Genomic DNA, 13,400 nt, shown 5'->3' with positions numbered 1-13,400 from the left:
GAGTTGGTTTCACAAACACTTCTTGTCCTTATGCATAGTAGTGAAGAACTTCCTCGTTAGTTTTGGCAAAAATTGTGTGTGGTTTCTACTCATAGGAGAATATAGCTTTGTAGGGTAGCGACATTTTCTCGCCATTTTTTTTTGGAGCCACGTTATACCAATATATCATCATTAACAGATCTTTGCCACTTCTTGCCTTAAATCTCTGATTTATAGTGAGTTGCGTCAATAGCTAAACGTTTCCAGCTCTTTCCAACTTCAATATTTCTTCTTCTCATCTAATTTGCGCAGGATCCACCAATAAACATCTTTCCCAACTTCTTTCGAATGATTCAACTTCTTTTCTATAAACTTTCTCCTTCGGGTATGTCTGTTTCATCAGATAAAGGGTTCGATTGACTCCAAAGCGATGAAGATTATGAAGTAATTTCACATCAGGCAGTACGACATTAGCTGTCATTGCAGAATGGTTTAACTGAAGCTAGTTCTGCGGTACCCACGTAAAAGCGTCGGCTTTATTTTCTGCTTACTTAACGAGAAAAAGTTTTATTTGTATACCGCACTCCTTCACAAGGTATTTAATTAGCGACAAACGGCGACGTACAAGAGGTTTCTCTAAGACCGAGTACTCGAACTAATTCGTTGCAGATAATTAAGGAGTTCAACCAGCCAATAACAGTAGCTGAATAACACTTTATGGTAATATATTTTAATCCTCATATTTTCGGTAGATTAATTCCTTTTATCTTGGCTTCTAACTCTGCGAAATTAATGTGAGCCGTATTGTCTTGTTTTCTCAGCCATGAACAGTCTTCTACTATTTCCACAGCCATTCCCAAAGCTATGCCAACAGCTAAACTGCTTTGCACCACTATTGCTTCAGAAGTATTTTTGACGTTTCATGGCCCATGAACGGGATTTTCTTTTGTAATTCTTTCTTTTAAACTGCTTACTAATTTGACAACACGTTCATTCACCAAAGTGTCCCATCCACAACTACTTCACACCTTTTTCAGATAGCTGCACAAAGGGCGCAAACAATTTGCTATCGGAAAATTTTCGGACAGCTGTCCGCTTTCTTGAGAAATCTGTCTTAGCTAATGGCAACACGGTTAACGCAACTAACAAAACACGATTCAATGTAAGATTACCAAACTTCTTGATTTTTCATCGACCTGGTACAGCGACATGGTTGATATTGAGCAAGCAGTTTGCAGCTGTTTAATGAGTATATAAGTATAGCTTGTAATAATAAGTATATATTTGTTTTTTCTCTCTCTCTTCGTAAATATTTTTACTCAATAAATATACTTTTACAAATGCTCCGAGGGTATAATAAACATTATAAACGCTATATACAATAGATGACGCACCCACAAGGTTTCTTCTGACGCAACACAATAATAGTTTATATATAATACAGTTATTTACATTAATTACACTGTCTTTTTTTTTTGTAGTTGTGAAGTATAATGCAGTCGCTAGGCTGCTGTAGTACCCCATTTTGTAATAATTTAAATATTGTTATTTTCAAATTACAACCAAAACGACGGTTGTTTTTGACGGTCGTCGATACACAATTACGAAAAATGCAATGACGGCTCCCAGTTCAGATTGATGGACACAAAATAACATTGTCATAATTTCACCAAAATTGGTAGTATTTTATTAATTTTATTTTAGGTACAATTTTATGTAAAAATTACTATTTTATAAAACCTTCCAATTACATAGCTAAATTGTGTAATAAATCATTTTAATGTAAGCATTTATACCGACATCCATTTATAAATTGTACATGTTCATAAACGATAAAAAATATTGAGTTCTATAATTTTTAATGTTTGAGTACAGACACATTGTACAAATGAGTTGTGTATAAATACATATACTAAAACACGTATCATAGATAAACTGTGTGCAACCAATTAGGGAAAAATAAATCGGAAACTTACGGGAACCTTACAGGCAACCCTGCGAAATACCAAAAATTCTGTATAGGAAGGCGAAAAAGTAGGAAATATATGGAACCCTTATGGGCATTCCAGAGGGCAAACCTTACCGTTCCCATTTAAGGCCCTTGGACAACTCCTGCTGGGATCCCGTTAGGAAACCCTTACGGGTCTCACATCCAAACTCTTAACCCATACTGGTTAGCTGGGTATAGGTTTGATAACATTAATGTTTGCAGTTTTTATTTCCTCGTGAATGCTTAACAACATGAAACAGGTATAAAGGTGGAATGAAATTTTCGGTGATTAAAAAAATTGATGTCACATCATCAATAATGTGACATCATTTGTTAACGAAATTTATCAAAATTTTACAGCGATGATCTATTACAATTGAAATATATCAACTTTCATCAATTACTACAATCGTAGTTTACCTTACATATTTATTATTTTTTCCTTTGTATTTTATCTTATATATTTATTACTTTTTATAAACCTTGTTTGTTAAGGCTGTAAAAAAAGTTTTTAAATTTCAGTTAATAATTGAAAGGTATTAATAAAGACAGAATTGAAACAAAAACGAAGAAAACTTTGTTTTAATTAGTATAGTTATCATCCCTCATCATCTCACCTGATTTTTTCTGATATCTTTTCATTTTTAATTTCATTCGAGTTCAGAAAAAATATTTAGAGTGGAATTTACTTGGTTAAAGCCAACAATAAAAAAATTGAATTCGACACCAAGATTAATGAGGTTTACTAGTAAGATTACAAAAACTATGATGTCATGTAAATATCATAAAAAATAATTAAGTTTTAATTTAGTTACCATCAGTGACAGCAATATGAACTGTTGCATTAAATCCAGGAAAACTATTAGAGATATCGGAAACAAACTTGATAAACATCCGTTTAGCATTAACAACAAATGGCTGCAGATTTGCCAGTTGTCCGCAGTAACCCTCTCTATTATCGAGCTAAATAAATAACTATTGAAATCAAAAACCCTGCTAATATTTTTATAAAAAAATTGAACTTAAAAATAAGAAAATTATTATTTTTAAATACATTTGACAGAATTAGTTAAGTCTTTGCCGTATTTTAATAAAAAAACTTGTTGTTTGGTCCAAAAGAAAAAAATACTATAAAATTTATTACGCCAAGACATTTTTTGAAATTTTTTGAATTTAAATGATGATTTTTTACATAAGCTTTTGACAAATATTGTTGCCCTAGACACATGGAAGTGGGCAAAAGTATGCGGGTATTTTTGTTCCTAACCTCATTAAAAAATTTTACACAAAAGCTGTAATGAAATTTTTAGACTTTGTTTAGTTCAACTGTAATACTGACTAGACAAACAGATTTATTTTAAACACTAAGTGGTAAATCATCAAACAGATAACTTTATTTTAAACACTGTGGTAAATCTATACGACAAGTTTAATAAAATTAAACTAAACTTGAAAAACTACAAATTAGTTGCTGTGTTTCTATCAAACATTACATCACCAAGAATACAACTAATTTTTAAATTAGTTTCCAGCACTTTACTTTATATTTATTTTAAAAGAAACTACAGCAATTAAAGATGTTTCTTTTTAACTCTAAAGAATGTAATTTAAAGAACAAATTAAAATTAGTTATACTTACCACGGCCCAATCGTTTTCATTTGTATATTGATAATAAATAATCAAATAGTCAAACATGATACAAAGTTTATTGGGTTCTAAGTGAAATCGATCAATTTTTAATGTTAAATCGGCAAGATCTGTGTTTGTCTCAACCATCCAACCGCATTTGATGCTATCTGGATAATTACTATACCCGAAGTTCGGCGATGAAATAACCGGATCAGGATCAGTCTTGTTAAAGTAGTAGAAACATCCAGGAGCTATAAAAATTTAAATCCTTCATATTAATCCTCGTGCCTTGTTATTTTAAATACAAGTCTAATTTTTCTTATTATTATTCTATATACTTTAATAATAAAATGCAAATAAGATTGTAAAATCACAATACTCATTAACATTAGTTAAAACTGTAAACTATATATATATATATATATATATATATATATATATATATATATATATATATATATATATATATATATATATATATATATATATATATATATATATATATATACATATTTTGTTAATTCACCTCCCAAGGCCCAGAAGGCCACTACAGACGAGGAGGCTACTTAATTGTGGTTATAACCCTCTCTCAACTCTATAACTCCAAAACACGAACCTTGACGAACAAGGCCGCTGCGCAGAGAAACAAGTTGAGCGCGGTACTACCAGAGAGGTGGCGGGTTCGAACTCAGAACCTCTCGCTTATGAAGCGAGCGTTCTACCACTATACCACTACCGCATTTATATAACTTTAAAAAAAAAAATAGCTACAGAACAATAACAAAATAAACATTCTAAAGCGGGCACAGAAGCTGCGTTTTAAAAGTGATTTTCTGATGCTATAATTAAAAATCTGCAAAGAAAACGTGACACGTAACACCTTTATTGTAAAAAAGCTAGATAAAAAATATTATCCATCATTTTACTCAATACAATTTTTGAATCTCTGTTATGATAATTTGACTGAAATGATAATTTTCTGGTAGATAAAAAAGTTAATGGAGTCAATGTTTTATAAAACTGTTTAGTTGTGTGGTGTCTAAATTTTTTTGACAAAAGTTTTAGAAACTTGATCTAGTAATCCCATCTAACCGCTTAAATGAAGTACTTATTCAAGACTTAATAGCAACAGAGTTGTGTCTTTCAATACACTCTAAAATTGTTCAAAATGCCTTTAACATGTAATATAAGAACCTCTGGTTCTCTTACTCAACTATGATCATCTGCTTTTTTTTAACTTTTTATTTGATTAATAATCTGTTTGAAAACACATTGAATTTAACACCTATAAAACTATTGGTGAAAATCAAATGAGTTGTTACGTACCTAATGCAACACAGTAACAGCTCAATTTGCAATAGTTTTTTGAATGTCTTTGCAAAAAGGAATTGTACTATTGTTTATAACAAATGTTAATATGTTGTTCCAAATGTGAACCAACTAACTACAGATCGGTTTTCATTACTTTTTTATTATATATTACTTTAGTATTATATATTTATGTATTATCTTTTTATTATATATTTATATAATTATGTAATGGAAAAACGTGTTATGCAATCCTTCTATTATTTGCTCAATTATAAGATCTTCTATTATTTGTGATATCTATTTTTATAATAATATTTATAGCTATAATTATATTATGATTTTCATAACTATATTTTAGGATTTATGTTGGGATAATTTTGTTAAAAGCTTTACGAGGTGCTAAATCAGAAATTTTAAGGAACTTTGTATAGTTTGGCCTCCGACATGAAGGAGTGCCAAACCATAAGTCAATCTTAGATGTATTAATGATTGATAAATATTAGCTTGGCTCAAACATATAATTAAATAACTCTAGTATAACATAAAAACATACTTATGTCTCCAGTTGGGTCAGCCAGAGAAATAACCTGCAAAACATATATAAAAATCAGTAAATCACGAAAAAAAAAAAAATTATAATCACAAAATAAAAATTAAAAATAGAAAAAACCTTTTCAAAATTTAAAAGTAGAATAAAAACCGCGTTGATAATGTTTTTAAGCATTTTCTATTTATTTTTACGAAAACTTCTGTAATTATATTCTCTTTTATTTATTCTATTTTATTATTATTATTATTTTTGAATTAACTCTCATTCCCTTTATAAATTTAAAAAAAATGTTTGAATTTGATCGAATAATGCGACTACTGCATTATTTAACACTTAATAAAACTTGATGGCCGCTGAGACTCAATAGTTGGTTGCTAAGACTCAACGGTTGGTTGCTAACACTTTAAATTCAACAAATTTTACACTGCATCGAAAAGCACAGAAAATAAGTATGAACTAAAGAAAATCTACTACATGCATGCATTTATTTAAAAAGTATATTTAGATTAAGTAAATACACTTATCAGGATCAAAAAAAAACATTACAATAAACTATGCAAGCCGGAAAAATAGTTCTAAAAATTTCTAACTAAATTTGTTAAATGTTTTATTTAGTAATAATTTTATTCAGAACTTAATTTTAATAATTAATATAACCAAAGTTTTTTAAATCTAAAATCTTTATGTAAATATGTATGTATACGCTCATAAGTTTTTTATAAGATGTAAATTAAAAAGAAATATACTAAACGTGTGAATTAACTAAAGATAAGTGAAATATGAAATTTGAAATTTTTTGATTAACCAATTTTTTTTGATGGTAGTAAAAAAATATTTGTATAAACTTATTGTTTTTTAGTCACCCGAGATTACGTGGTTGTTGTTGTTGTTGTTGTTGTTGTTGTTGTTGTTGTTGTTGTTGTTGTTGTTGTTGTTGTTGTTGTTGTTGTTGTTGTTGTTGTTGTTGTTGTTGTTATAAGATCATTATTTCAAATCTTTACTTCATTTTATTTGTTGTTAATTTATTTCTGTATAATGATTATTAATTTTTATGACTCGATTTTTTTTGCTTATATTTTTTACTAACGATTGTACGATCGATACTTTTTTCCAAATAGCAAATCCAGGTTTCGCGTTTTTTGTAAAATCAGGACCCGAATTGTTTAAATTTATATAAACCGTTTTTATTCATTTTTTTTATAATAATTTGTGTAATAATAATAATAAATAAGATAAATAGTTTAATATGTTTATTATATAAGATAATTATTTTTAATATATTATAGCAAAATTTGTTATAACTTAAATTAAAAATTATAATATAAATAAAACTTTTTAAATAATAAATATAACTTAATATAAATAATAAATATAAATAATAATTAATATAAATATAAATTAATAAATACTAATAAACTAATAACAAATTAATAAATAGTTAATATAAATATAAATTAATAAATATAAATAATAATTAATATATATATATATGTAATAAATATAACTTATTAAAAACGAATTCGATATTCAAGCACTTATTATATTCGTTTCAGGATTTTATAAAAAACGCAAAACCTAGATTTGCTCACTGGAATTTAGTTTCAACCCGGTTGTACATACTATTTATTTGAACCTAAAAAAAAAAACCAAAATTTTCTTTTGTTAGGATATACAATATGTCATTGTTAAGGTAAAATGTTTAACCTTTTAAGATAAAAAAAAAACTATATTACTTTCCTTCAGCTTTTTAAGTCGAATTCTTGCTATCAACTATCAATTAAAAATTTTTATATTTTTAATTGATAGTTGATAGCAAAATATGTGCAGCCCGGTATTAAACAAAAGTGATGTTTGAAGCTAGCATAATTGTCAGAACATCCTAAATCACCTAGGAAACGAATTTGATAATGTTGATGTTTTTCGTTCCAAGTAGTTCAATTTGCGAAAGATGGATTTTTACCCAAATTAGGTTTTACTCCAACCCAAAAACCATATTTAGAAGCATATGGCATTACTCAACAACAACAAAAATCTCCAGATGTTGCAGAAACTTTTCTAAAGCCTTGTTTACTAGACATAGTAAATTCGTGTGAGGCTGCAATCAAAAAAAGAAAGTTGAAGCGGTGCTTTTGCTAAATGATGTCATCTATTCTAGAATTGTTGAAATATATTCTAATGTTTTGCAGCAGGTCATTAATGAACTGAAATCTTTGCCACTTCCATTTAGCATGCAACTGTACAAGAGCATAGATATATTAAAAAGTAGTCAGCTCATGGTGTTTTACTTTATGTACATCTAAAAACAAAAAGATAAAGTAGTTTTGGAGATCTGAACTGCAAATTCAATATGTGGTTAAACAAGCGCTATTTAACTTTTTTTCTGTTTTTAAGTGTTTAATTGTTCTTTGTATGATACTGAAAATTGTGTTTGCTTTACTAGTAACAGAGTCAACTTGTAAGTACATATTAGATTTGATTGAATTATAACATTCATATATATTATATAATTATTATATGAACATACATATTGTATAATTATAATTGCAATTAAAATGAGACATTATAAATGTGGTATTTATATATTTTTTATATATATGCATAACCTTGCATATAGAAATTTAACTTTTGTGAGCTAAATAGACTACAATGACTTTATATTATTTATATTATTTTCAAGGTTTATTAAACAATTAGAATGTTTTATAATGTTTATTATCTTAATGTCATTAACATGGTTTGATGGAGTTTTTGACTTTATCTCGCAGATCAAGTCAAAAACCACAGACCAAGTAATAAGAATGACTAATCAGTTTTTAAAACAAAACCATGGATGTATTTTTCTGTTTTTTTTATGAGGACATACTGAGTTTTATTGTTTAGCACTTGTAATGTATAAGAAATTCATTAAATGAAAGATTTGCTTTTTTTTTAAAATTCTACTGTTAAGTTTGCGTAGTTTAACATATTTTGTTTCATCCTAACTATCAACTTTGATTTAGTATTGACTTCCTACTGTTACATCTAAGGTTATTAAGACTTATCACTTTGATAATATTTTAACCTAAATAAAAGACATTCATTGTAGAAAAAAAAATGATAAAGCAAAATGCATTAGCAAAGCATTTACTTGTGAGTAGGTGCTTGACATGACAGTAATTAGCTTATTTTTGTTTGTTTCCTTGTTTCCAGAGATTGAACTGTTATACTTTATTCTAATTGCTTGCTGTTAGACAATAAATTAATTATAAAGCAATTACTTAAAATAGCAACAATAAAATAGAAAAATAGTTGTTAGGCGATTTTTAAATGTACATAATATAAATATTCATAAACTTAATTGAGAAATATTTGTGATGCATTTCAAGCTTTTTATGCATGATTATGTCTACATCCTTTATAAAATATATATTTATATTTATATTTGATTAAGAATAAGGTTAATATTTAATTTATATATTTATTTTTTTAGAATGTAAACTTTTCTCAAAACTTGAAATATAAATATCGAGACAAATATAAAGATCGAGACAAAGAATTTTGATTTAAGAACAAAGATAAAGGTTCCGACTTTAAATTTCAAAATTGAGATCACGACAATCACTTGAAATATTAAACTAAAACAAGAACTTTTAAAACATAAATTAATATCTAAAAACATCTTGTTCATTAGAATTTATTAAAACCATATTTGCAGTAGTGAAAAAAAAACGTAGTTCTTTTATTTTGCAAGTACTAGCTCCAAATGGGATGTGAGATGTGTCATGATAACTGAGTTATAAGAAATACTTGAAAAAATGAAAAGACAATAGGAATGGAACTTTTATACTATACAATTAAATTGCATTTAAAATAATATATCAAATTTATATGACAATTGTTGCAATCTGGGGTTTTGTTCCGCGTTTGTTTTGTGATTTTCCTGGAAAAACAATTCGGCCCTGAATTTGTATGCAGGATAGAAAATACTTGCGCATTTAATCTTCGTGGTAATAAAAAATATATATTTAGAAATGAACTCCCGTAAATGCACATGCATTTACGGGAGTTCATTTCTAGCAAAAATTTCACAGTCATAAAAGTTCTTAATTCTCTAAGTAAAGGCCATTAATACTATTTCTAGCACCAATAATGCGGTCATTTAGTCATTCATTAGATTTAAAAATATCTTTATTTTCTTCTACTATATTTCTGTATTGACCATACAGTTATAGGTAGTGCATTAACAATTTGTAATGTGTCAATCCCTTATTCGAAATGAATATTTGATTTCCAGATCAGAAGAACGTAGAGACGACAGAAATTAAAGTTTTAAGTTCTAAAACTTTTAGTTATTTTAAAATTGTTTATAATGATTAGAAAAAACCCATTTTAATTTAAAAAATACGCCGTAATTTATAGGGCTTTTTGACGGATGCAAAACTTATGAAAAATTCTCATATATTTATCTAGTTACTTGTTGCTCTTGAAATCACTTGTTGCAATATACGTAATTATTCTAACCCTCGCGACATAAATAAATATCGTTATTTGTTTGTTCTAAATTTTTCTTTAAAGAACATTGAGTATTCTATTTTATAAATTACATTTATAATTATTTATATTAGTGCAGCAGGTTAGCTTAAAAATGACTGAGAGTGTGCACAAGTGAAAGCATGAAAATTTCAACAATTATACAAAAAATTATGCTGATCATTTTGAAATATGGTGGGAAAGCGTGGCATAATCAGAACTGGCTAAATCTTTGTGAAACAGAACTGCCTGAATCAGAACTGCCTGAATCCTGGTGGTTACCGCCATTTTGTATTTATCGAATCCTTAATAAATCTTAAACCGTTCAACTAATCTTTTCTAAAATCTCAGGGATGGTAAATCATATAAAACTGTACATTTCAAACACATCATTTCCAACATCAACACCCACATCATTTCTTCACCGGAAATGATGTGGGTGGAAAAACGCGATGATAGTGGCTATTATATTAGTGACTGAAGCAATCTTGGATCATGCAGTTTTTTTCATGGTGAAAACACAACAAAAGCTCATTGTTATCATGTAATAGAGATTTTGAAATGAATAAGTTTTTTCTTCCGATTGTTAACTTTTATTTCGCTGATTAAACAATATTACAACATTTCATAAAATCATGTAAAAAAATAAATAACATCGTAAACTTAAAAATCTTGATAAAGACGTTTTTAATTTATATATATATTTATATATATATGTATATATATATATATATATATATATATATATATATATATATATATATATATATATATATATATATATATATATATATATATATATATATATATATTCGATCTATTATTAATTCACACAACCAACAAATTTTGCGCAACAAACTCAACACTAATAATATAAATTGAACCTGCATTAAGAAAACAGCATGCCCGTTAAATAACGAATGTCTATCAAAAAACGTTGTATATAAAGCCACTTTATCATCACCTAATCCCAGTCTTACGGAAAAATCTTACATCGGTATCAGTGAAAACGCATTCAAGCTCAGATTTGCAAACCACCTTAAATCATTTAATGCAATCAGGTATAGAAATGATACAGAACTTTCCAAAGAAATCTGGAAACACAAAGACGCAGGTAACATGCCTATAGTTAAGTGGAACATAATTAAAAGATGCCAATCTTATAATCCATCTACAAAAAAGTGTAACCTTTGCATTTGTGAAAAATATTTTATTATGAATTTTGATAGTGGTTTACTACTTAATAAAAATAGTGAATTGGTTTCTGCTTGTAGGCATAGGAAAAAATTTTTACTTTCTAACTTTGATTCTAACGATTAGCAAATATCGGATCACGTACACTTGACGTCTGATGCCGTTGCTACGCTAAATTTGTATTTTTTATAACGGTTTTTATTTTACATTTGTATAATATGGCTGATGATTGCCGAATGGCATGAAACTTCAAGTTCCATTATAAAGTTGTATTTTCTCATTTAAATATATATATATATATATATATATATATATATATATATATATATATATATATATATATATATATATATATATATATATATATATATATATACTGTTATAATCAGTCAGGGACTCAGAGAAGGTAAGGATGATGCGTTTCTCATCACAACCTTTTCATAGACCCCTTTTAGTCACTCATTAAAAAAACACTTTTATTTTTAAAGTAAAATAAAAATTCATTAAAACAAAGCTTATATTTTTTTGGGTGTAAAAAATTGAAAACAAAAAATATTATACAGAGAACACCTTTGTTTCAAGAAGACCAATATAGTTTCTCTATGACAAACTTTAATTAACAATTACTCCTAAAAATTTTGTATATTTTTCACGTTTAATTTTATTTTTAATAATAAGCAGTTTAGGTAGCTTTAACGGAAGATTAACTGATTGTTTTTTTTTTTTATGAAAAAGAGTAAAGCTATTTTTTTCACAATTTAGGGATAATTTATTTGCTATGAACCAGAGGTTGAAATTTTCGAGTTCAATATTTATGGTTTTAAACAACGTCAGGATGCATCAGGATGATTAAAAAATAAATTTGTATCGTCAGCATACATAATTATAGATACTTTTTTGGAAGCTTTATGCATATTGTTAATATATAATAAAAACAATAATGGACCTAGGATTGAACCCTGAGGAGATGATTATTAACAGCCATCTTTCTTTTACAACTTGGCTGTGGACCAGCTTTGACAAAATAACTTTTTTTAATTTAAACTATTTTCAACAATCTAAATAACACAGTTTCAGTAGCTAACAAATTAAAACGACTTGTAAAAATTAAATGAAAGATTTTTCAAAAAATTGCTACATTTTGATCTCTTGTACTTCACAGCTGCAAAAAACATTTACAGTGACGTAATGTCAATCTGTCTGACATCTGCACCGAATTAACTCTTAAGTATTTATCAGCTTCAGAAATGGTCATCCATATAGAATTTTTTTTTTTAATTTTTGTTTTAGGTATCCCACGAAGACCTAACGGTCTTGTTACAGAGCGCAGTGGAAGAGCATTTAACTAGGAAGTTCACACTTCTTTCCTTACCGATGGCGCAAAATATCCTCAGAGCTTGCTTTAAACCTTGGATTTCTTGCTTTTAAAACAAGCACTCTAAACACAGCACCGTGACCGCTTAAACGATGACAATCACTTCATTCTACCTTTCAGCACTAATCACTTAGGCTAGGTAAAGATGGCGATACTATCAACGCTTGACTCCAAACATACGTCTAGTACGCTGTGCGCTTAACATGTTGCATTACTTCATCACGTGAGGGTGGAATATTGCCTATCTACTAGTTCTTTTGAGTAAAAAAGTACTTCAAAGCAGTACTCGCATTTGTTACCGTTTGATCATAAAATAAAATGTCAAATTTTTCTAGAAACTGCATTGTTTTGTCTATCATTAGATTATAAGCTGCAGAAAGTGTCAAAAATGCATCAGTTACATCATAATAGGACAAGGTAAACCATGCCGTATTTTTATCTTTGCAAAAAACTTAGGTTGTATTGCTACCAGTAAATGCATAGAAAGCTAGTAAAGCTTTTGATATAACGATATAAGACTGTTGGCTATTTCTTTATTTCTTTATTTATTTATTTATTTATAAGACTGTTGGCTATTTCTTACACTGCAATGTAGTAGAAATGCTTGCCAGTCCAAATGCAATTCAAACCTGAAGCATTTGATATATCAAATGAAAAAAAAACATCTGTTTTTTACAGTATGTATTGCAATAGTTTTATAACCAATCTTTGCAGCAAGATATGCATGTAAAATGAGGCGAGTATCAACCTTTTTGTTAGAACAAGGTTTTTTCAAAAGCACAAGAGCTTAATGACAGAGCATCTCAAAACAAATAGCTTCAAAACGAAGAGCTTAAACTAAGAGATTGATAGGGGATATGAC

General features: G+C 27.9%; 1 protein-coding gene across 1 annotated transcript in view; it reads right to left on the bottom strand.

The window, feature by feature from the left end:
* Positions 1–5,776, bottom strand: part of LOC100206068 (uncharacterized) — a 96,582-nt gene extending 90,806 nt beyond the window's left edge. Inside the window, exons 1-4 of the mRNA XM_065799481.1 lie at positions 5,581–5,776; positions 5,464–5,497; positions 3,609–3,850; positions 2,785–2,932 (exon numbers count right to left, since the gene is read on the bottom strand). Of these exons, the coding sequence (XP_065655553.1) occupies positions 2,785–2,932; positions 3,609–3,850; positions 5,464–5,497; positions 5,581–5,634 (478 nt within the window). The 5' untranslated portion in view covers positions 5,635–5,776. The remainder of the gene's footprint in view (positions 1–2,784; positions 2,933–3,608; positions 3,851–5,463; positions 5,498–5,580) is intronic.
* Positions 5,777–13,400: the final 7,624 nt, after the last annotated feature.

This window comes from Hydra vulgaris, chromosome 06 (genome assembly GCF_038396675.1).
Source record: "Hydra vulgaris chromosome 06, alternate assembly HydraT2T_AEP".
NCBI lineage: Eukaryota > Metazoa > Cnidaria > Hydrozoa > Anthoathecata > Hydridae > Hydra > Hydra vulgaris.
Note: the sequence above shows the minus strand (reverse complement) of the source record. Positions and strands in the feature narration are given on the sequence as shown.